At 41.7% G+C, this 26,004-nt stretch overlaps 2 protein-coding genes across 2 annotated transcripts in view; both read right to left on the bottom strand.

Moving 5' to 3' along the window:
- Positions 1–530: 530 nt before the first annotated feature.
- Positions 531–1,001, bottom strand: T265_02177 (hypothetical protein; the record flags this gene model as incomplete). The annotated part of the gene is made up of 1 exon (XM_009166351.1): positions 531–1,001. The coding sequence occupies one exon, from the start codon at positions 999–1,001 to the stop codon at positions 531–533; it is 471 nt and encodes a 156-aa protein (XP_009164615.1).
- Positions 1,002–2,369: 1,368 nt separating this feature from the next.
- Positions 2,370–26,004, bottom strand: part of T265_02178 (hypothetical protein) — a gene marked incomplete at both ends in the record, with an annotated part of 30,263 nt that continues 6,628 nt past the window's right edge. Inside the window, 3 exons of the mRNA XM_009166352.1 lie at positions 2,370–2,547; positions 12,297–12,340; positions 18,903–19,241. Coding sequence (XP_009164616.1) covers positions 2,370–2,547; positions 12,297–12,340; positions 18,903–19,241 — 561 coding nt within the window. The remainder of the gene's footprint in view (positions 2,548–12,296; positions 12,341–18,902; positions 19,242–26,004) is intronic.

A 26,004-nucleotide genomic window follows, 5' to 3' on the forward strand; every position in this document is an offset into this window, starting at 1 on the left:
TGACGGCTAAACTGAGACCACCGTGGATTCATTGGTCGGTTTGAAGCAGAAGAGAGGGTGCAGAGGTAGTTCATCCGGCTATGAGGTACCAGAGCTATCATGTTCTGAATGGTTCCCGAACCACAATGCTTTAAATTATTACTGCCAATTGCTGATGAAAGAACCTAATTAAGGTGAGCTAACGGTAGGGATTGGAAACAAGCAAAAACAAACCCAGAAGCTGGTTGGTTTGGTATCAGTGCTTTCAAGATTGTAGATGGGAAGGAATCATTTAAGCGGAGACCGACACTAATGATTCAACAATAGAGGAAGGGCGAACGGAAGAATTCGATAAGAATCGGTGTCGCCAACTAGTGAATGGAGTGCGATGACTGTGTTCTGATGGTCACACGTCCTTTGCAATTACGGAAACAATAGCCTCGAAAGCTTTGCCAGCTAGGTGGGTCAAGGAAAACGTTAATGTCAATGCGGATCAAAATATATTTTACAAGATATATACACAAAATATTAGAACGAAGCGTATTCGCAGTTCAAGTGGAAGGTGGCAGAGCAACAAGAACACAATTTTGCGACGCCATGACGGCCTTTACTTGAGAATCTCCAGTAAGTTTCCGCAGAATTATATTCTTCACTTGCTTTTCGACCAGAACCAAGTCTGGCTTGAACTCTCGTAAAAATTGTGTTAGCGTCTTCTTTTGATTCATGCCAATGTAGACGTAGGAATTTGCCCTGAGCCCGTGTTTCTTTGCAAGCTGCATCGCCTCACGACATATTTCTTTCGCCCGTTTCACATCAGCCCGTGAGATTTCAATCGCGGTCCCGGCCAGAACAGGTATTGCGAACTGAGGTTTGACGATGCTCACAAATAACAGGGAATCGTTTGCATGTCTTATGTGTTCGTCATACCAGTGGAATATTTGTCTCAGATCCTGTTTGGGGTTGACTGGAATACAGACTTTCCTGCTGGCTTCACTTCCCGATTTCTGGATTGTGCCTTCCATTTTCACTGGCCACACGCTACCAAATCTTCGATTTTATACCTGAAAATGCACTGTAAGTCTCTATTTCGATTGGTTGACTGAATTTTTATGCGTCATACAATTTAAGCCCACGTGTCAGCCTCCTCCGCACTCTATGCGTGTGTGATTTGGGTCGAGTTGAGCTAGTGACATTCTGGTTTGATGATCGACTGCAACTGCCTAAGAAACACATGTAGGAACCAAAACGAACAAAATCAGAGCTGTTCGAGGTACTTCTAGTAACCATCGGAATGCAGAACAATTTGGTGTTAGAGAATGTTTGTTGATTGTTAGTCCATTAACTCATAAATTTTTCATTTTTGGAGTGCATTCCACTCAACTCATTTTTCGACTGGTCTGAACCTTAGTTGTTTTTCGTCGACTGGGGAGATGCAGTAGAAAAACAGGCTGGTAGACTGGAGCAACAGAATACCAGACAGCCGGAAATGATGTGAATCAACGTAGTTGGCACAATTCGCTACTACCACGGCCGCATTGAAATCCACCGTCCGTCGATCCCATATGTGCGCAGCCATCCAACGGGATATGCCAGTCTGATTGCTAGCAAATGTCTGTGGTGTGCGGCCCCTTGTAAAACGCGCTTGAAGGCGCCATACTTTTTCACATGTAATGGACAAAGACACTTTGCAATATTGACACTGTCATAGGTTGTCCTTCGGGTTGCTTGGCGAAACGAAACCGTTTTTCTTCAAGTTAGCATTTTTTTCAACTGCGTAAACTAGTAATCATATCTGCACGGAAAATATTTATGGGCAGTTTATTCAGTTACTTTCCAGACGGGTAAAATCCATTTTACTTTGACCAAAACAATCTCTGGAAAATTGAATTTAGTAGGTGTTGCACCCAAAAAATTATCCGCATGATTTATTCTGATTAGGTCATGGAGTATCATACACATTCCGAAAGAAACCTACTGAGTAACATTTCAAAGAACATGCCAAGATTTGCGAGTTCTTGCGATTTATCAAGCAAATCTGGCTAACGCATCAATTTGTGCACGGATTAGGTGCAAGTTCGGAGAATCTCTCAGGATGCCATGAGAACACTACACTAATATCAAATGTGTGGCAAAACGCATGGCTACTCAAGCGACCGAAAGGCGCGCGTAAGCAGTTTGCCAAACCTGTTTCAGCAGGGAAACGGCAAACGTTTATGAGCGTAACGAGGTGTGCGTAACGAATCTGTGAAAGCAGTTGTTTCAGACCAGGCAAGAGCTCCAACTCGGATGAAAAGAGGGCTGTTTAGCAGTAACATTTTTCAAGACTACTGATTTTTGCGGTGTCCGTTTCATGCTCTGTTGGCGCTCTTCAAATGCCTTCACTTTAGAAGCTACTGGTTGTAATTTATAACCACATATTTTTTGGTCTTTGTTTTGATCGGCGGCCTGGACAGTTTGTTTGCTAACGTTTCATCAGCAATAGAAGTGTATTTTGGAGCCGTGCTTTTGAGACTGTTGCCAACAAATTTCAGTTCGACTCCGAAAAGGTCTGCGTCGTAGTGCACGCAGCTACAAATGTACTAGAACATAGGATATCCTGGTTTGATTTATTTTATCCTGGTTTTTGTTGAGAAGAAGATTTGTTTCGAAACCAAATACTGAATGGCTTAAGCAGGTACTTAGGTGGTAGTATCTCCAGACTTCCAAGCCCAGCAAGAGGACTGCATTTTCATTCACTGACCGGGATAATACTAGAATATCCGCTGAATCTTTGGGGACCACAGTGGTGAATCCATACTGCATTCGGAAACAAGCAAGACTCACCAAAACACGATTAACTATCTGACCTCAACCATAGACAGGTAATTTTTGCCCCCGTAGATAATGACTTAATCATTCATCCAAAACATTTGCACATCAGTCACATTACTCAGTCAACAAGGTATCAAGACCATCACATGCACGATTCTGTACCTTTTAGTTCACCGTGCAATCACTCTAATCAGGCAATTAGTCGACATAAATCTGACTCTCTTAGTGATCGGCGAACAAACAACTTGGTTCCGCTCTATCTTACATTCATTGTAAAAGCATAGGCCATCAAGATTTTTACAACACACGAAAAATCTACAGCGCAAAGTATCAAAAAAATCCTGTCAAACGCATATGGTTCTGGTGTGCATTTTCCCGCCCACCTATTTGAACAAGGCACTTCCGAGAATTGAGGGAATTGGCGCTGACGAAGACTCTTTAGCTCACAGTACCGGAAACGCAAAATCTGGTAAAACTTGTTCCGGCACTCACGTAAACTTTGAACGAAGATGCTCAGTTAGCATGGAGGTCGAAATCAGTTACACTGCCGGCTTGATCAACCTGCGCACGATTACTATTTTTATCGGTCCCTGTTAAAATAAATCAGGCATATCTTCACAGCGCACATGATTCGCTGTACTCACGTGTCCTAAAAGGGACCAGTAAATGGACAGTAGCGAAGGAGTGCAACTGAATGCCGGTGGTTACTAAAATAGGACTCGTGAATCGTCTCCTCCACATTGATAATCAAAGATCGACAGGAAGTGAGTAGGAACCGAGTTACTAGTAAAATCATCCGAGCATGCCTTGCACAGGATCACAGTAGAGGTGATTCAACCAATTCTTGGAAAACAGAACATTGTTTACTACTTACAAAATGCGAGTAAAATGATCAGAGCAGATAACATTCTGCTGGTTTCATTGGGATGCAATTTCAACGCATCGGCTAAATTTTACTTGTTTCGGATCAGTAAATCTGTCTGTGCTATTCATCCGTTGAACGTCTAGAGTCCATTCCGTCATTCATATACATTCTGTAGACTCGATGGTCAAGGACTTCTGCAGTGGAAATGATTTCTGGAAAGGTTTTGAGCATGGGCTGCAAAACGCACACTAAAATGCATATCAAATCAATGGTGTCGACATTTCGCAGGGGTCTTGACCACGCAAAAGCGGCAAGTTGCACCTCACTGGTCCACGACTGCTAAGCTTTTTCAGCCGAGACCATGTATGAGAACCACACTTTCCGGACAATTTGATGAGAAACGTGTGCATCTGTGTTTGCGGGATGGGGAGCATACTCACTGCCTGTCTATGACCATAACTAAGCTTGAATTGGTCACATCAGTTACCTGGTTGAGTCAGTGGACCTGTGTCTCTCTATTAGGTGAATATTGTTTCAAACGATGCCTTGTCGTGATAGGTTGGTAGTTTGCCTATTTTGAACCCTTTTTCGAAAGAATATATGTATCTATCGATATGAAATTTGGATTCAAATGTAGAGAACTACTGTGGCGTGCGTGCTGTGTAATAAGTGGAATGGCCGATAACACGCCGGTAAATGTGAGGTGGCTCTAAAAGAGCGCACTCGCTCACCTAAGAGAGTTAGTTGACCACAAGAAACCAGTCCGGTCGTCTGATATTCAAGCACACGGCCGAAAAAATCGGATTCACTCTATGAAACGCACATTATTGCGCAACTATGCACACGACCCCATCTGAGCAAGCCCTAGATGTGACTGTCCTGCTGGTTGCATCGGTGCATGGTGAGACCGGATTTACTACTTCCACCTTCAGAGACTTTCTGACCTTAATTATGGACATATCTGGGAATATTTGAATACCTTCAAAGTAGGTCGCTCACTCAATGATCAAGTATGAAGCTCAGTTTTCTCCTTTAAAACAAAATTCCCTTTTCTATTCTGCTCTGCGTTACGCTTTGCAGCAGGGACAGTGCATTATTTCGTGTAAGCTCTACGGAGTAAACGGTCTCAAAATCTTTTCATTACCCTGGATGCACCTGAGACAATATTATGAATACAAGGTGATGGCAGATAAACAATGGTTCACTTGAAAACTTAAGAATAAGAAAGTCCCGTCCCAATTTTTCCTATACATTAGTAAAAGGTGTGTAGCTTATTCATAAATATTTTGACAGACTACCACGACTGTATGGAAGTACGCTTAATATAATTAATCCGAATAAGTCCATTGGTCCCATATGGGCATAGCTATCCAATGGAGTCTACCAGTTCTAGCAAATGTCTGTAGAGTGTGGCCTCTTGTACAATGCACCTGAGGAAGGTACACTTTTCCACATGTAATGGACAAAGACACTGCAGTCTGGATGCTTTCAGTGAGTATCCTTTAGCTTCTTTGGCGAAACGAAAACATTTTTCTTCAAGCTAGTGCTACCTTGATCAACTGCGTAAACAAGTAATTATATGCTTTCGGTAAGTACCCTTTAGGTTGCTTGGTGAAACAAAAGCATTCTTCAAGCTAGCGCTTTGTTGATCAACTGCGTAAACAAGTAATTATATCTGCACGTGAAATAACTATGTTCATCCTATTCAGCTACATTGTAGACAGCCATGAACCCCGTACGAAGTCATCCTATTTTCAGAAGCAGATATAACCTATTCTTGAAACCCTACCAGAAACACGATGGCGAAATTCCACTAACGTCTTGCATCACAGTCAGACTTTACGAATTTTTCCTGCTATACTGAAAAATTTAATAACAGTTACATCAAACCAGGCAAGGAATTCACTCATCATACCAAGGGAGTCATTCCCACTACTGTCTTGCATCACAGTCAAACCGTTACGAGTTTTTCCTGCTATACTGAAAAATTTAATTACAGTTGCATCAAACCAGGCAAGAAATTCACTCATCATACCAAGGGAGTCATTCACACAACTGGATACACTTTAGTTCACCTCACATTGAGACGAATGGTCGGCAAGCATCCGACACTCTGAATAAGCGGTGAACAAACAACTTGGCTCGGCTGCCTTGTACTTCTGTCATGAAGAATCACACCAAATTTACCACTCCACCAAAAATCGTGAACTCCGAACTGAGCAATGCATGCACGATTACAATTTTTAGCTGTCCCAGACATATTCCACAATGCATAGGATTCACTGTAATCGCGTGTCCAAAATGGGATTCCAGAATGGATAGAGGGAAACTAAACGAACTAGATGCCGGCGGTTACTGAATTAGTAGTAATGACTCTGTGGTAAAAAACCGAAATGAGATGCGTGCACAATGTGTTACCACTGGTTCATCACGCGGGTAGAACCATTCGTTCCTACACAAATTTAGCACAACCCGCCGCTCTTCACTACTTATAAAATCAAGTAAAATGAGCAAAGCAGAGAAATCCCTGTGGGTTGTGTTGGAATGCTATTTCAACGAATCTTTCAAATTTCATTTGTCGAGGATTGGCATAATTGGTCTGTATTAATTTTCCATGGAATGGGTGTGATTCACATGCACAAACTATGCTCGAATAACATGGGTTCCTGCAATAAAACTTGCCTACGGACAAGTTTTTAGCGTTGGATCTAAGATGCCGCCCAGTTTCGGGCGTTTCCATTTGCACGATTGGTATGGTTGAAGAAGAATAATATAATATTTTGTTCAGGAAAGCGAGAGACGTTCCTAATCTGGCTTAAGCCTTCGCTAATGAAGGACCTACGTGGAGGAAACAAGACACTCAGGTCTGTATACGGGAACATAAACTACAATGGAACGTTTGTAGCATGTGAGTCGTGCGAGTGGAGATAAATCCGATACGCGGAATGGGCTTTAGCCCAACCATCCTATTCAAGTAGGTCATAAGAGTGACGTCCATCCATCCTATTTTCATAATTATACACCGGCGGAAGGTGAGAAGTCTGTTGATTCAAGGCACTGATTCAGCTGGAATAAAGATGTTTGCTAATGCATAATACCAAACTAACCATTCAGGCAGTTTCGGCTCCACTATTCGCTTGTTGATATGCTCATTGTAGCGTTAGTCAAGATGCATAATATTGGGTAAAAACTGAAATTTTTGTCAAGAATATTTTGTGGATCGGAAATGTTAAGATAACGTACTCCAGAGTTTGTTTTCTGGGCTTTGGGTGGATGAGGCACACAAATGCAAATGTGATAATTTGGGTCCTAGTGTGGTGCCCAAATGGGTATTTGAGGGCATCGGTGCTTTAATGTTGACCTGTTTTCTATGAAAATTGGGATGTTTTCAACTCCTGCCATGCACGTGCCAGGTAATCACTAGATTCAATGACAAGCACATGACCGCACTTATAACGAGAAGCTAATTAGTCTCGGTTGGCATTACATGTGTGTGGTCAACCTGAACAGAAATTAGGGATCATATTTCCAAACGCTCGCATCCATCAGGTACGTAGTTCGGCACCGCAAGAACACAAAATGAACGCTGACATAACCACCTATGAGGTCCGCTCTCACCAAACGTGATATAGACAACTCTACCATGAAGCCCCTGTGCTTGATGAATACCGTCTGGATTGAAGTTCTGTGGGGTTCCTCGTAATCTATTTTGCACGAATTCCATACATATGTGGTCTGCGCTGGCTGGATTTTGAGCACTCATGTCTCGAATTCGGAAAACTACTTGGCATAGCTTTGCAACAGCATCTCCATGCAACTTGTGAACCGCAAATGATGCGAAAGAATATCAGTATGCTATTCGATAAGACGGACCCCAGTGAGTCTCCAGCTGCAGAGTTCTAGCACCCACATGAATTTTGGAGTGAGAAATCGACCAATTTTCCTTTCACGTCAGGAACTAGTTTTCCAATTTTCCGGGTCTACATCTTCCTAGTGGCTCCAAACATGGCGAGGCCGGTAAGTGGTTGTTGGTCTGTTCGCCGAGCTTGGCAGTTGGATTGCAAACGTTTCATCACCAATCGAGGTGATATCGTCAGTGCAGGGTTGAGTGGGTGAATTCCTCCTCTTCTGCCTGTGAATATATAGCATCTAAACAGTATCTGGTAGTTCTTGAAACGGTCATCGTGTAGTTTGATTTGTCTTCTGAGGCCGGTAAGTGTCTGCCCGTGGATTTCGCGCGGTCGTCCCGTGTTGCCTAATACCACCACACATTTGTGTCTATGATGGCACTGTGCACAAACATACATCAATCACCCCAGAGAGCTGAACGTGAGAAGGAATATCTTGACCGAACTGCGTGTTTTATTAAATCTACCCCGTATGTCACACGTCGAGGGGATTTGCTGCAATATCATATTGTATCATATTGTACGTCACATGTGGCTCCATCTTGAGAACGACATTACTTCAGAAGTGCTGTTATTTCCTCATACGTGGCAGATGGAATAGTGTGGAAATGAAAGAGATTGTCTACCAGGCAAGAAGTCGTGTGATGTCTGGTGTGCCGTTGTTGACGCAATCTTATCTGATTTTCAGTAGCATCCACGAAGTGAACCTAGTACACGAAGACACGTTTGAATGCCCCCAGAGGCGCTGATAACCTTCTCAGATTTCTTCTTGTGCTTCCCCGTTAATGGGTAGTGGAAGCCACCGACCTGCCGATGTATACACTTAATACACCGTGTTCTCCATCCTAGCGGCGCCCGGTGTGCACCCATGGAATATCTTCGCAAGGAGTCTGGACAGCTTCCTACATCTAGCACATTTCGGATGCGACTGATTCCCTCAAGACAAAAAGACGTCCAACATACCATAGATTAAAGCGTGGTCTGTAGATGGGAAAGGTAGGATTTACGTAGGCAAGTCCGAAGGGTATGGTTCAGTCGTTTTATAAGACACGGACTAGGACCGAATTTCACAATTTAGTCATTGACTAGCCTACCGTGGTTCGTGCAAAATTCTTCGAAATGTGAATCAGCCATAGTATTTGAATTTTTCTAATGTAGGTTTAATGTCCCCAAAACAACTGTTCGACATTTTGTGAAAACGAATGTCTCAGTATTTTCTCAAATTCTTCCACAAGTTCGTTTAAGCCTGTGTGAAGCGCTACATGTGACGAGTAGAGCGTCCTACTGGAAGCAACGTCCACACATCCTATCTGGTCTACAGCTCCANAAGCGCTACATGTGACGAGAAGAGCGTCCTACTGGAAGCAACGTACACCTATCATATCTGGTCCAACGCTCCATGTCTTTGTTTTTAAAACTTCCCGAAATTTATCCGGATAAAACCGAATCCAAGCGATTTCACGTGTCAAATTCTTCACACAGACAGTTGATACAGAAGCACAGTGAGGCAGTAAACCTTGAAGTAAGACTTTGAATTGCACGAGATCAAAATGGCTGCCAAAATTTCGGACTATCTCAGCCCCTGGACTAATGGTCATCAACTAAAAAAAGATATAATATCTGAGGTCTGGCACTATAGTCCGTCTTTCTGCTGTGTGCGTGATATGCGGCATAATTTCCTGATGTTCATCACAATTGCCTCCTGAATTAGGGGCATGCAGTAATATAAAATTGCGGACAATAACCAAATATGTTTGTGTATACTTTTGCAAGGCTTACTTGGAACTGACCATTTCGATAGAGGGTTTAGACATATTAGGATGAATATACACTCATTTGCAAACTAATTTGGTTGTTCGAGAGACTCACTTGGAACCCAGCTGAATCTCTCGTATGTGATGTTCTCAGGATGAATGGAAACCGTTTTACCTTTTGCCCCCCGAACGATGTTTCCAACAATCATCGTGGTGCCACGCAACTTATATGCTATAGCACACCCGCAAGACAGAGAGTGAATGAAGCCCGTATGAAATATACTGAATAAAACGGGAATATCTATTTTATCAATCAGGAATTGTGTCCACACATCGTCAAATGTTGCGCAATAGAGCGTTAAACTGATTAATGGCTGGAATCGGGATCAACTGAGTATCCGCACAAACGATTGGATGCAAGGTTAGATGACTCTGATGTAAGATTCGGTGGACCGGCCGTCGATCACGAGACATACGAGAGTGACAAGTCAGGTTCTCTGCATTATCCACGCCGTACTTCTTTATTGTTTTCTTTCCAGAAACAAATGTGTAATCGGAAAAATCAAAACTCATGAAATTTCAACATAAGCTCTAACGCTATACATTCTAGCGGGTATGTGAAATATTTTTTCTTAAGATACAAATCATTTGAAATTTTCGGAAATCTGATTTAATTGTATTTACTTTCGGCTCACGTCAACGGTCACATGCTTCGTCACTTGCCTGATTGTCTGTCACTGAGGCTTAGCGAGATTACATGGCCACAATTCTGCTAGAATGCCCTTTGATCTTCATCATCGCAGAAACGGGTCTAGATAGAAAGACCAAAGCCATGTGATTTCGTGCGGCGTGATTCACGCAGACACTGCATGATAAATAGAGAGAGAGCTGGTGCACGCGAACTCATTCCACAGGTTAGTGAATGGTCGCCTCAGCCCGTCAGTATGAGCACGTCACTGATTGGTATCATTAACAGCGTATAACTCAAAGCGTGTTCATCCATCCTAATCTTACTACATTTAAAACAATAGGGTTAAGCTGGCCATCTTAACAAATGAGGATACTCGATGAGATTCATCAATTCCCAAATGTTTGATCTCGTGCAAGGACAGCCCGGCCGTTTTCGTGTTATTTTATTTTATTTTATTTTATTCTATTGCATTCTTACTTTCCTTCATTGGCGACAGTGAGACAGGAAATATCAGACGACAATCCCAAGACAAATAGCTTTATTACTTGAATTTTCGTAGAAATATTCGGCAGTTACCGAGCTTTCGGTGCCGGCTGGACACAGGTTTTGTCAGGAAATTGTGGGCCGCATGTGTTCAATAAGCAGCCAAGAAACTAGCTATTTGAAAACTAGTCACTGCTTGCTCAATCAAATATCAAATGCGTAAATCTGGGAGAGACAGATAATTTAGTTACACACGTGCTTTCGAGATTCGGCGGCTTTTAGAAGCATTTCTGCGTGAAATATGACCAAATCTAAGCAGTATACTTTTGAAACGATTGAGTAAACGACTTCTCGATTATGTAATAAATGTGTTGAAAAAATATAAAACGAGGTGGATTTCAAAGCCAATGTTGGAGCGGTATTAGAACACAAGACAGTTTTATGCAAATTTCCGACGATTTCTTTCAACAATGAATTTCCCGTTTGTTTTTATTATAACTAAGTCTAGTTTTAACTCCCGAAACCAACATGACCGTCTTCTGTCGATTAGTGCCGATTTGTCTTGTTTCCATGATTATTTACGCACTGTTTGAACTGAGGTGTTCGGCTGATTGAGTCAGTAATAGAAAATTCAACGATAAATTTGCGTCAGCGATGTACTTCTGCAAATTATTAGAAAAATGTCAAGGAAGCCCTGTGTACTTGACCGATGGCACAACTCACATCGTCACCGACTACCCATGAACAGACTGCTCCAGGTTTTGCTCTCTCATCGGTTAGGCTCAATCCCTAACCAGGTTGTTTGCACTTGACGGAATACAAGGATTTATGAAGCAGCTTGATGTATAGAAGCCTAATTAATGATTTGTTCACTGCAAATTTCGCGAATATCTGACCCATAAAATATAGTGCAAAATGTCGTATATCGCAACAAGTAAAATGTGAGAGTTATGGTGACATACATTCAGTTGAAAAGTATCATGTGTAATAGATTCAGATGGTATTCAGTAGAGCCTCACAGTAAACCAGTTTGCTTTGCAGACAAGGGCACTCCACAAATCGCGTTGCCCTTTCGCTTCATTTAGAATAAAATTTGGCGAAACCTAACTCCTAGTTCAACCAGATGAACCCCAAGGCTGTTAACTACAGTTGTGGGCTCTCAAACACTTCCCAGCAAACTTATATGTACGCTGTTCTGTCAAGAAATCATACTGTAGCATCTCTAATATCTTATCAACTGATCACTATCAAGCATATTTGATTGAGGAACCCAAAATACGAAGGTTACTATTGAGACTGCTATCAATAAGAATGGGATATCGCTTGTTTATACTTCTTTTTTGACGATATAGTGTCCTGCTATCGCTAGTTTATACTTCTTTTTTGACGATATAGTGTGAATCGTGTGGAGATCGAGTTTAATTGACATCCTACAGGCGAACCTACAAGGATGGGAACACGGAAGCTTTGACACCGTCATCTCTGTCCCAATTCAAATAATCTAGGTAGATCTCCACAGTAATGATAATTGCAGCAGCTGAATAGCTGCGAAGTTGATGAAATTTGCCGAAGCACTTTTCAGCAGCGTATTATTTTCTGAGTCCTTCCGAGTCATGCACATGGTGAAAAACGATTCTCTACTGTGTGCTGTATTAATCCACAGACGTTAAGTGCTCTCATATATAACTGACAAAAATGTTTTCCCAAACAAGACGAGGTCCAGAAAACATGTGGAAACTGCTTGGTAGAGACAAAAGGAAAGCACCATAAACCGTGGTACGTGAACAGTTCTTAATATGACCCACAAGTCGGTCGGCTTAACTGAATTTTTGACGGAACGTTTGCGATCCTGAATTCAAAAAGAAGAAAATAGAATTACCGAAGATTCCCGTAGTTTACTGGAGTTACACACGTAAGCCATGGGCAACGATAATATCCCCCTGGATTTAAGTAAGAAATACTGAAGGCATTCAAAGTGCCGAACGTGACCTCAGGGCTCCGCCGTGGCGCTCAATGAATAGAGAGTGCAGATGGCTTATTTTAAAATCAAATTGCTTTTGGAGGAACATGATCCACGATTAAGTCAGTAATTACCCTGAACTAAGACGCAAATCCAAGTTGGACGCCCAGAAATATTACAGTGAGGTTCTTCATTCTGAATGTAAAGCCTATTGGATAAGGAGCCAGTATGTGCAAGGCCATAAAAAATTATTGACTCACTATTTGTCTGTCGCGGAATAAGTGGGTGATTTGTGCACCAGACAGAAGGTGGTTCCGGCAATTAATCACGCTGAAAAGTTATGATTCCTTTGGAGGAACAGCTGGCATGATGACCACCCAACCAATAAACTGCTTCCACTCCCTACGGGATGTTACTTGAAGTTGCTTCAACAGTTTGCTGCGCATAAGATGTGCGTTTAATCTCCCCTGTTCACTGATGAATCCACGTTCATAATCACTTGCATTATTTTGAGACAAAAAACCTCATTGTCATCGTAAACATCGTCACTTGAGCAATTTCATTTCATAGCATGTCGTCATTTCAGGTTGCCTACACTTTGCTTGATGGCTTAATGATGCAACCCATCGACGTTCTCGAATAAGTGGTAGGAAACGACCACGCTGGCGTTGAGTCGTACCCTCAATGGCACTCGTGCATCCAGGTTATTGCCTCCCATGCATAGCTTCCTTTCCAATTCATCCACTCAATATACTAATGACAGTGTTGTATTTACGCACCAATTTATCAGCTCCCGCCTCCAATGCGCAGCTACCTACCCCACCTCCCCAAATCTCCGGTGAAGGAAACTGTGGCAGTTACAACCATTGTGACACAAGTACGCGGTTCTTACAGCTGGCAATGATGATGATAATGATGATGATGACGATGATATTGTTTGTACGTCACTCCTACATGATGAGTTTATGTAACGGAGAACTGGGGGACGAATAATTAAACACTTAAAAGAAGTAAAAAGGCCTGCTGTAAAAAGCAGACCGATTCGTACTCGATGACGTACGCTAAAGTGTATGTACATTGTTCGGACAGATACAAGAATAGCACTACGAGGATCGATTTAAAAGAAGTAAAAAGGTCTGCTGTAAAAAGCAGACCGATTCATACTCGATGACGCATGCTAAAGTGTATGTACATTGTTCGGGCAGATACAAGAATAGCACTACGAGGATCGACGAAACACATGTTTTCAAGATAACGAACAATGTTTGTAGTCATCTGTTGTCCTTAAGTCAAGATTATTTTTAATTGCAGTAGCCCTGATTTCCATGATGCTTAATGCGTCCACCGTCACCAGTGGGATCGCAGCACGTACGTAGTCACGGTATTTCCTCGAAGGCTAACATCTAATGTGGGACATTGTTGAATTGCTAGGATCTGTGTAATTCTTGGAGATTGAATGCATTCTTGACACACTCACTGGCGATCCTGGGGCCTAAAATGTTACGCCGATATCAATGAGGTGGTCGTTAACGGAAGCCGGACAGAGACAGACCCTGCAGTATTACAAGCCTGACAATAAAGCTTAAGGAAACTGCAGTTTCCAAAATGCCATCCTCAACGCAGGAGTGAACAGTGCATCAGTAGAGAATCATTAGAGATGATTCTGTTTTTGGACTCCACAAAGTCATTGCATGGATTTTGACAGACATTGGAAAAAATTTAATCCGCAACTAACCCTCTTATCGATGCGAAGTCTCAACGTATATATGACCCGTGTTCCCGGTTATGTTTTCTATTCAATTTCAGTGCTCATTTGTACGGGGGGAATAACATTCACCCTTTTTGAAGTGATGCATGGCATTTCATTTTTTCCGTGTTTGCAAAAAGGTGTAAAGGCGATATAATTTTTCATACAAATCAGAAATTCATGAACGTTCCCATATCCTGTTTTCACAATGCACCTCTCGATCACGTCAATGCATTTTGCTCCCGCGGTTTGTCACTTGCAAGATTATCTGTTTGCATTTACGATTATATCGGTAGTGCTTCACGAGATTGCATGACATCGAATTGACCTGAGAGAATGTGGGTTTTCGGTCATCGTTGTTTTCATTTGGGTGCGTTTATCGAAGACTGTTTTAATTGTAAATTGATATGAGATGCGCGTCCTACCGGGACCAAGGTGTACTCGTTTTACCCAGTCCAATCGTCCAGGGTTTGTTTTCAAATCCCTCCGGAAACGGTCCAGAAAAAATCCGAAGCCACGTGATCTCATGTGCTGCGCTTCACGCAGACACTGCATGATAAATCGAGAGAGAGCTGTTGCACGCAAAATCATTCCAAAGGCCAGTGAATTGTTGGATTAACCCGTAAATCTCAGCACGTACTGGTGACTGGTTTTTTCTGTTAGTAATAAATCAACCCCTGATTGTCTATCCTTCATTTAATGCATTCAAAGTAGCTATCCGTAGACTGCTTTGGATCGAGGAAGATGATGTATAGAATTTTGAGAAGACCGATTATACCCTGGTGTGCGAAACCAACCGGCTAATCTTCCAGCCAGATCGTCCTGTTTTATGAATTACTGTCGAAATACTCGAGTTATTAAGTGCTTTGGGAGGTAAGGAATCTGGATTAGTCAAGGATTTGTAGGCCAGAGATCTAAGGCCTAATTCCCAAGTGTGACAATCTAATATTTCGCGATCGGTTCCGGTGTGATCTGATGGCCTCAAGAAGTGCATCCGTCATCGTAACACAATCCAAACCGTAATCAGTGTGTCACTAAAACGATTACATCGTCCAAAAATATGCCAATACAACAGGTTTTAATCCCTTTTCTCTTATCTGAATGCTATATTCATCTGGAGCTGCGGTCGATAAAATTTTGCCTATGTTCTCCAAGCGGAATATTTGAAATTCATTGCCGCACATATAGCTCAATGAAAAAGAGGAACTATTATGTGTATTTGCGGTGAGTAGTAATGACTGATGAGCAAATAGTCATGTACTACTCCCGTGAAAAAATAATTCAATGAAGGAAGTCGCTTTGGGAAATAAGAGATGTTCCCCTAAGTTTGAGTTAGTGAAAAGACGTGATCACTGCGCAAAACGAAAATCCACATTGATGGCCCTGTGACAAGGGGGTTTTCCAGGTAATTTCGAACAATTTGAAAATGTGGATCGAAATGGACCGACGCAGTCAGTTTGGCGCCGGTCTGACTACTAACATAGATTTGATGACTGGGGAAGTAGTGGCAATTCAAAAGCTGAAAAACGACTTGTAATGGAAACCACAGTCCATTCTGAGCGATCTGAGGCATAGTCACGGGCTTTGGTGCAGAGAGACTACTGCACCGTCGTTGGGAATGTTCTGATATGAAGGGCAATTGCTGGGTTTTATTATACGCAAAAATTAACTTTGACCACGTCCACGACAGAGGATCTTTCATCAGTTTTACAAATCAGCCGAAAAGCCTTCACGAATCCCTTGCCTAAGACTTTTATTCTCAACGATCCTTTTTGATTCATGCCCGACTGTGCAAAACAATTCGGTGGCATTCTCGTATGCGCTGGAAATCATCACACGCAGACTTGACGGTGTCTTGTCCAAGCATTTTGCTCGAGATGATCTGTTTTGTGAGTTTTCGTGATTTCCTGTCACTTGTAAGTCCGACATTTCTCTGCTGTGAAACTCTGCGGTGTCTTTCATCGAAACCTATGTTACAATTTACTCATCCACAATTCAACATCGTTAGCATCTGTCCCAAAGTTGGACTTCTGATTCCCATTTTTAGGCAGCGATAAGTGTCGCAAAATGCACGGTGATCAATACACACTTAGAGAACGCAAAATTTGTTGTTGTTTCTCGTCGTCCTTTCAGGTTTCCGAGTACTATTAATAGGGTATTGTGATGCGCAATTTTTGTCTGGGTTTCACTCGATCCCAAAACGTACTGAACTTTACAGCTGTCTTCAAGATTTCCTTAGATGTTCTGCGGTATAAGATTATATCACTCTGCAGAATCCACCACCCACACAAACAGCCAGCACGTTCTCAAAAATGTAGATAATGCTGAAGCTACGGCGTATGTGGACGGAAGGGGCATGGCTTTCCGTTATTTTGAATAACGATTAGGGCTTGAACGATTACCAAACACTTATAGTGCTACATCAGAACGCCGTGGGCCAATAAATTCACACATTTTAAGATATGAACAATTTTTTTGAGATCTGTTGCTGGCATATCATACAAGAATGTTTTTGATTGACATTGGTTCCTCACGGCAGAATCGGTACCACCTATGTTAAAAATTATGACTCATTTGGTGGGATCACTTTGTAGTATAAAAACTCCTAATTTCAATGAGGCTTGGGTAGTGATCAGACTTATCAGTATTTATCAGCTTACGTACTATTATTTTACCGAGTCTATGTACATGACGCCACTACCCTTAGTCTGAATTGGTCTTTAACTGCTCAAGCCGTACTGTCCGAATAAGTCTGAACTCCATAAGCCAGACGTCTTTTATTAGAGTCACGCCTTTCCTAATCATTCCACCTAAAACAATATTTATCACCTCAAATACAATTTCGGCAACACACCGAGCGAGAGAGGACTTCTGCCTTTCCAAGAGGAAATCTGCAATCCTTCCGAATTCCATACTGTCAATATTGTCAGTTATTCCTCAACCTAAATCTGATAAAGGCGGGTTGGCAAATCTCGTAGTCTTTCAGCAAACGAACCCTGAAGCTTTTGAATTCTGTAAGAACAGCAATGAAATGTGTTCTCGTTTAGATCTGCAAGAATGTCCCGAAAATGGTGTAGTCCCACCTCCTCGTCACTGTTCTTGGCCCAATTTTCGTATCACATGCCAATAGATATAAACCGTTTTACTTTTGTTCGGCCTCTGACCGATGAATGTTCCTTGAATCGGCTGATTAGAACTATCAGTGTGAACCTACGCGATCCCTATACTGCAGCGCAACTGAATGTTTGGGTGTATACCGAATTAACAGTTTTACCAACCGGTCGTCGCTTTTATCATTTTGTTAGCAGTTGCACATACGATGACAACCATCGCAATCGAGAGCACAGCTGCAACCACATCGGCTTCCGCGCCCGAGCTTATCTCTGTTGGCCACCAACACATTAATAACACCATAACTAATGTACCAATGTCATACGATAGTGCACCTGATGGAAGGCTGGAAACTCGATCAAATTATTAATTCGATATGCGAATCACTGCAGAGCTAGATAATCCTAATTTAGATTTCATCTCACCTACTGTCAACCGCCAACCATTTGAACGTGACAAGACAGATTTGTTCTTTGTCTTTTACTGGAATCATAGTCATAGTTAGAAGCCCGTATCCTGAAGTTTCTTGAAGTAGTGTCACTTAGTCCATTCAGGTCTGCGGCTGGAAACTCGACCAAATTATTAATCCGATATGCGAATCACTGCAGAGCTAGATAATCCTAATTTAGATTTCATCTCACCTACTGTCAACCGCCAACCATTTGAACGTGACAAGACAGATTTGTTCTTTGTCTTTTACTGGAATCATAGTCATAGTTAAAAGCCCGTATCCTGAAGTTTCTTGAAGTAGTGTCACTTAGTCCATTCAGGTCTGCTCTCCGAGCTAGAAATATGCGCCCCTTCATCCGAAGCTCCCGTGAGTTTATTGTTCGGTCTCTGTAATGCAGCAGATGAGAATGTACCGGATAAGCTCACCAAGCAACCGTGGTGTTTGTACTGTCTCTTTCAAAAGGATCCTCCGATCAAATAACTCCAATGTGTTGTTCATAAACACTAAGACATCACCTTTCTCTTCTTCCGGAATTTGAAACAAACATGGTCACTGCTTCTAAGACTGAGGAAATCTGCTCATCAATTATATAGCCATTCAACCAACGATCGGTTCTTTTCAACTCCATCAAACTGGCCTGATTGGGTAAGAACGTCCATTTATACCCGAGATTCTGAGGATTTCATTGTCGGTAGTGGGGATTAGATACAAACCAAGTACATCGGAGTTTTGGTTCCTTTGACGTCAACGCACTCAAACCGGTAGATCAGCTCAAACCAGCCAAAACCGTGAAACACACTGACCAATGTAGCTATCCAAATAATGATAAACCACACGCAGCGAATACATAAAAATTCTACTGTGAGACTTCCACGACACCTGCGATAACCGGAAACCTCAAATGGTGAATACAGTGTTATACCTTTGTTCTGATCCTCGTCACTCCCTAAGTAATTACAGAAAATCTAGCCGCAAATGATTTACCAATTACACGAGTCAGCAGAAGCCTGGATATTGCTGTGCATCAAATTTTTTTTTAGAATGTGTATATACAAAGTATGAAAACAAGGTGCTTGCGCAGTTTTTGTTTAAGGGGGCAGTACAATAAGAACACAATTTTGTGACGCCATGACAGCGCGCACTTGACAATCCCCAGTAAGTTTCCGCAGAACTATATTCTTCATTTGCTTTTCGATTAGAACCAGGTCTGGTTTCAACTCTCGCAGGCATTGTGTTAGCGTCTTCTTTTGATTCATACCAATGTAAATGTACGAGTTCGCCTTGAGCTCGTGTTTCTTTGCAAGCCGCATCGCCTCACGACATAATTCTTTCGCTTGTTTCACATTAGTACGTGAGATTTCAATTGCGGTCCCAACCAGAACAGGCATCGTGAACTGAGGTTTGACGATGCTTACAAAAAGCAGGGAATCGTTTTCATTTTTGATGTGTTCGTCATACCAGTTGAATATTTGTCTCAGATCCTGTTTGGGGTTGACTGGAATACAGATTTTCCTGCTGGCTTCGCTTCCCGATTTCTGGATTGTCACTTCCATTCTCACTGATTATACTCTAATTGCAGGATTCCAAAACTTTCTATTTTATACTGCAGCATATGGTGCATATACCTGTTTTGATTGGTTGGCTGACCAAGTCTTCGTTGCACTGTTCTAGCTCTCGTGACTGTCCTTTGTTCTGACTCGGTGTGTGCTTCGTATTTGGGTTGACATTCTCACGTCCTGATTAAGTGAATTTTCACATTTGCGCGAACCGCATTTGACAAACTCATATAGATTAGGTCTGCAAGAATATGTGTGTATATATGTGTAACGTGTACAAAACTTAACTAACCAGGATGTCCGAATTTTCGCACGGATTAAATGCAAGTTGAAGAACAGACTTAATTACAATAAACTTTCAGCAAAACATCATAGCCAGAGATTACGGTAAATGTATCTGACGCAACGGCACACGTGTGTGCAATGTGTGGTGACGCGAATTGCCCAGAATTGTGCCTAAAGAGTTTATAAAACCATTTGAACAGGAGAAAGTTGCTAGCTCATGAGGGATTTCGGCTGCCTATTGTTTCTATGAAGAAAAGACAGCAAGCAGTACTTTGTACAAAGCGAGGTTTTGAGCGATAGAAAGCGGTACACTGATCAAAACGGGGTAGTTAAACATTACCATCTTGCTAAAACAATTCGTAAATCATCATTTAACTCATCCATTTTTGTGGCGCGTTTCAATTTTTTCAGCGTTTTCCGAAATAACTCTACCTGATGCTAGAGATATTTATTTTACTAACAAGCTGCTTACACTGAGTGGTCGCAGTCCCGATCGCTAAATTAAGCAACTTGGTTACAGACGTTTTATCACAACCCGGACTGCTATCATCGATGCATGGTTACGTGCTACAGATTCCAGCTCCGTGCCCATTCCTGATATAAGTTCAGTTAGTGACGTCAATTTTGTAGAACGTTTTATCAGTCACCTTCGAAAATATACCAACGAATATCTATGTATCCTGGGATACAACCTTCCCGCTCGATTACTAGAGTGTACTCTTTTCGTTCAAAATATGTCACTGTCTTTTGAGAGCGTATATATTTTTGAATTACACTTTACAGATTCCAAATTAATTCAGAACATATCTGGGCTTTAGTGCGGATAATCAAATGTGCAATGCAATTGGCAATAGAATTAAGGAAATCTCAATCTGCTAGTCTTGCGTTCTGGTCTCCAGCGAAAGAAGAATTTGATTCGAAACCAAATATTGAACAGTTTATACAGGAGTGTTTGTGGTAGTTTTACAAATCGTGTCACCTTAAAGCAAATGTATAAATGGAGGCGAGAAAAAGATGCTTGCACCTTTATTCTTTAGGAAGGTGATTGAAGGTACAACACCTTGGATCACTGCAATGAAGAATCCAGACTGCTTGCGAAACCAAGTAGAAAGTACGCTCATAGACCTACCAAGGCCCGATGGCCGCAATTCCATGATCGTTTACCTTATAACAGAAGCGGTGTTTTTTTTTACAATATTAAGTTAAATCACCCACACAATTCACTCACCACATCAGAGTCGTCATCTTCACAACTGAATTTAACTCAGTTCACCTTAAATTTATTCTACTCGGTTGATTGATCAGGACGTATCCAAAACTTCAGATATGCGACGAATAAATAACCTGGTGTAGTTGTCTCGCATGCTCGTTATAGGAGAACAAACCATCAGGTTTATTAATCAACCCAAAACCTTCAGCTGGGAGAATCGAAAATACCCAGTCTGATATGTGCAGTTTTCCGCTAAGCTGTTTGGTCAGTGTGAATCCAACACTTAAGGCAATTGATGCCTAATTAACCTGATTTTTTCATACTATAGGAAGACGAGAAGGTGCACCAAACTCTGAAAACCAATTGTCTGGAGCACGAAATCTCATGTAATTATTTTTGGCTGCTTTTGCAGAGAAAATTTGAACGATGCTACTCAGTCGGTATGAAGAACGAAAAAAGCATACTGCCAAACTGATCAACGTATAGGTGGTTACTATTTTTAACTGTGTCCCAAATACAATGAGCCACACATAACTTAACAGTGCACATGAATCGGTGTACTCTCATGTCCTAAAGGAGGCTCATCAACGGATATCAGGATAGGAATTCAACTGAATGACGGTGATCACAAAAATAGTAGTCGTGAATCGTCTGTTCCACAATGTCGGTTGAAACTCAAAATGAAATGCGTGGGCGATGTGTTACTAGTGATTCAGCATGTACCTCAAGCCATTTGTTCATTCGCGCATTTGACACAGCCCACTATGGCGTGTTTTTAGCAGAGACAACGTTGCCTAAAGATGCATCAGTCATGAATGTATATCCGTCCGTCAGGATGAACTGGCGCGTAATACCATGAAGTACCGTTTGGGTAATCATAGCCCGCACTAGCTTCAAAGGTTATGGAAACCGCGTTACACACTAACTTCAACGCATTCACTTTTTCAGTGAAAAATCCTCAAAATCTTCCTGTCGTACGGCTTTATACAGCTAAATCGTCATCATCCATGTTGTTTAGAACGTTATCATACTCACAACAGAGAATCCTCAAGTACTCACAAGTTTGATTCTGTTGCGTTCAAATGCACATGATGTTTTCTCCAACTGGAAACTTAGACAGCTTTGGCAGGTTACATGTTCAAACTCAGTAGCACAGAACAGGCAGAGTAACTTTCACAGAAACAAATAATCGGACAAGCCTAATGCATCCTTAATCTGAACGTGGTCGTTTCTTTGAAGACCGGAGTGTTCACTGACTCAAGAACTGGGCATTTGGTTGAGGTTGTCCCCTTTGTGCTCAAGAGTTCAAACTTATTTTTCATTTGGTTCTGAACTATCAAGACCAAGACGATTTCAACCGAGTTAATACATACAACCAAACAGTGTTATGGGAAGGGTTCCATGAAAATATAGCTGACATAATTTCAGCCATGGAGTGTTTAAAGCTGAGCTGCATACGAAATCTTGTGGCTTTAATAGGATTATCTGCTGACCCTAAACTTGGAGCGAAAAATTATTTGATTGCCTGGGCGCCCTCGAGTAGGAATACCTCGGTGATTTTTCGACTTTGTTTTTCCTATCGCGGCTTTCGGTGGCCACTTTTGATGTCTCAATCACTGAATCCACGCAAGTGAGACTTGCACCGTTAACTCGTTATCAATACTTGGTAGCGTATTTCAGGTAAACTAGAAGGCGTTGAGATTTGTGATCACATGAAAACCGATTGGTACCTTTCGATCGTGCCAGCCACGGGGTGCAACTTATGAGAACGGCATTGTGTAAACGTGAATGACGTCCACAATATCGCTCAAAACCTGGCTTATACTATGGGCTACTTGACACCTGAAAACTGCATGATAAGCAATATTTTGACGCATATTGTCGGAAGTCAAAACGCAGGTGGCGTTTTACTGCGCACTTCAAATGGAAGACAAATGCGCCACCTGGTTCGACCAATGAGACTTTCATCAAACCACGTATGCATTCTTGTCCGGTAAATACGAGACAAGTTAGAATGAATATTGCCGCGTGCTCAAAGTGTTGCTATGAACTCAAATCTGTTCGTGAAAATAAATGTACCTATATTCGCTTAAATTTGTCCTCAATTCAACTGAATGATCCGCGGGTTCCATGCGGAGGCCATAAATGCCGGACATCTTCCTACAGAGGTCATGAAATGGACTTGACGGATGCAAATCACGGACGTTTTGATTGGCTGCAGTTTGCTCCGTATATCTTGTGTTGCTCGCTTTCGCAGAATTTGCGAGTTGCTGAATATTTTGCATGTCATTCCACTTGGGTGGTACGCGGCACACGGTACGGAATTTAGAACCTAGAAAGGAAAATATTGGTAATTGTCTTCAACAACTAAAAACTGACAGTAACTATTAAATTCTGAAAACCACTTGCCTTCAGTTACGTTAGTAGGTCCTCCCGCCTTCTTCTGGACTTCTAACTATGTAAGATCGACATATATCTTTGGATGACACTATTGTTGCTAGAGGCATCGGTTAAGAAGATTCCAGCCTCCAAAATCTTCAGCCTGCCAACTTAACTCGTTCACTAGTACCACGAAACTGCAAGAACTCTCGGATTCAGCATGAAATACACGTGCTTTTTTTATTACCCATTCCAGTGTATTGACTTAGTTTGCTCAGGATTTGTATAAATGACATCCAGGCATTCACAAATAGTACGATGATTTTCTTCGTTCTGAAGGACAGTCGCATCCACTACAAAGCCGTTAGGTTGAATGCTTCAGATAATGATTCAAGCACTGTTTATCTATCGAAAAAGACACGGGTACCATCAAAAAGATGTTTATAGCACTTAATTGCTGAATTAAATACGAACGTGTCTACGTCCAAATTAAACTGGTATAATTGGTTTGTCTTATTCATCAGTTTTCCTCCTGAATGTCCATCGGCAGCACACAAACGGTCTGGATTGCACAAAATTTACGTCTCATCGCGCCACTATCACAGGTGATAACTCTACCTTTCCACTCGTTCGCATCAGTGTGCAGACGATCATTTTACTATTGTCGTAATCTTAACACATTTAGTTGTCCTCATGCCGTAAGTTCAGGCTGCTTTCACTCAGCTCGAATGCTCAAAGATGCAGTCCATCAACGTTCTAGAATAGGAGGTAGAAGCCGGTCACGGTAATGTTGAATTGTGTCCAAAGTCATCGAGTACGAGAATCATCTAATGTACGGACTTGTTTATGCGTCACTTTTACTAGGTTGGACGACGGATTTAAGTGACACAAAAATGTGTGACAAGTGACCAAACAAGTGGACGAACATGTGTGCATTGCTGAAGAGGTAGACAGACGGATTTTGGATTCGAACAGTACCTTATCTGGTCAAACCCTTGACAGAACACACAGGGCTGTTATATGTTGGTTTTTTCGTCCTTAAATCAATCTCTAGCTTTAGGAAACAATCGCTAATTGTAACCAGAATCAAGCAATTCTCCTCCAAAGGTGCCAAACGAATTTTTCTCCAACTTAATACAGACGCCCGTCAGACTATGATTCTGCATACTGCTAAGACTGCATTCCCTTGTTAATTCCATTTCTGTACAGAAATGATTTCAGCTCGCCAAATTTCAACTCACACTGCACATTTCATCCAATTGATTGCTTCAAATACGCAAGTTGACCCCAGGAAAAATTTCCTATTCATTGTGTACTGCAGAGTATTTTAGTTTGCTTTCTGTTTACGGACATGCGAAATAAGTTTTCATATAAAACAGCAAAACTTGGAGGGTCACACATTAGGTCCACGTCAGTAAACTGTGGTCACCTGACTTGGTACTTGCGGAATTACTCATTCGTATTATTGATATTGTCATTATTGTTTTGCGAGACTATATTACCTTAAAATTAACCATGGAAAAAATCATTTGTTCTTCACTGTTGTTTTTATTTACATGCATTCGTCCAAGACTGTGTAAAGCACTAACTGATATTAGCTAAGCATTTTACAAGGAACAAAGTACATTCACCATACGTGGTCTGATTTTCCAGGGTTCTGTTTTGAAAACGCACCAGAAACAGTCCAGAAAAAACTGAACCCACGTGATCCCGTGTGCTGTGCGTCACGGAGACATTGCATGATAAATCAAGGTAGCTGTTGCACGCAAATTCATTCCACAGATCAGTGAATCGTCGTCTCAACCCGTCACTGTGTGCACAAGTCAGTGACTCGTCTTGTTGATGGTACTAACTCAGCCCCTGTATATTCACCCTACATTTTCTGAATTTTAAACACTGAAGATACGCCGGCTGATCAGGATTAGAGAAGATATTGACTAAACGTTTATGGTTCCTACATTTCCAGTTAAATCGTTCTATTTTTTTAATTTTCGTAGAGATATTGAGCATTGCTTTGACGTTCAGTAAGATACGGGGTCGTGTTGATTAAGTAACTATGGGCCACCTGTGCCCAGAAAGCAGCTGAAAACACTAGCTCCTTGAAAGATATTCACTATGTCTCGATTCACAGATCGAGGGCCTTGGAAAGATATGTCGATACATGTTCATCTGTGTCGCTGTGTTTTGGTGACTGAAATGCGACTAAAATGATGGAAAGCTTGCTGATAAGATGATTGAGTGAAAAATGGACCACAGTGTTTTCCAAAAATGTTAAGAAAGGCTGCAAACATGCTGTTATAATCCCAACTTGTTTTTCCATAATATTCATCTAAGAAAGTGGTTCTTTTCCGTCCGAAACGCATGAGGGACGATCGGTATGTATATTGATCGTCATCTGAGGTGATGCTGATGCTCTGTTAGCTTACTTCCATAAGGATGCACTACACTAGTAAGGAGCTGGTGAAAAATTCATCGATGATGAAATGTCTGCATTACGTTTGAACGACATGAATCCCGCTGGATTCGGTTACGTACAAAATATTGCATGCTATCTGACTACATACATGCACAGTCACGTAAACCCCAGGCTAAAAGACAAATTCAACAGCACCTAGTTCGATTCTAGCTGATTTCCTTTCATCAAGCTAAATCATGGTCTGTCCTCCTTTAACCTTCCGCCAACACGGACTCGGAACGAAACTCATCGACTTCGTTTGTAGAGTGCGGAATACAGGCAACAAAACAGTGAGACTTGATGAGTTCATTTGCTGATCTGATGGTTCTTCTCTGTTCGCAAGTACCCGCTCAGTTTCA

The sequence above is a fragment of the Opisthorchis viverrini genome (genome assembly GCF_000715545.1).
Source record: "Opisthorchis viverrini unplaced genomic scaffold opera_v5_25, whole genome shotgun sequence".
Classification (NCBI taxonomy): domain Eukaryota; kingdom Metazoa; phylum Platyhelminthes; class Trematoda; order Opisthorchiida; family Opisthorchiidae; genus Opisthorchis; species Opisthorchis viverrini.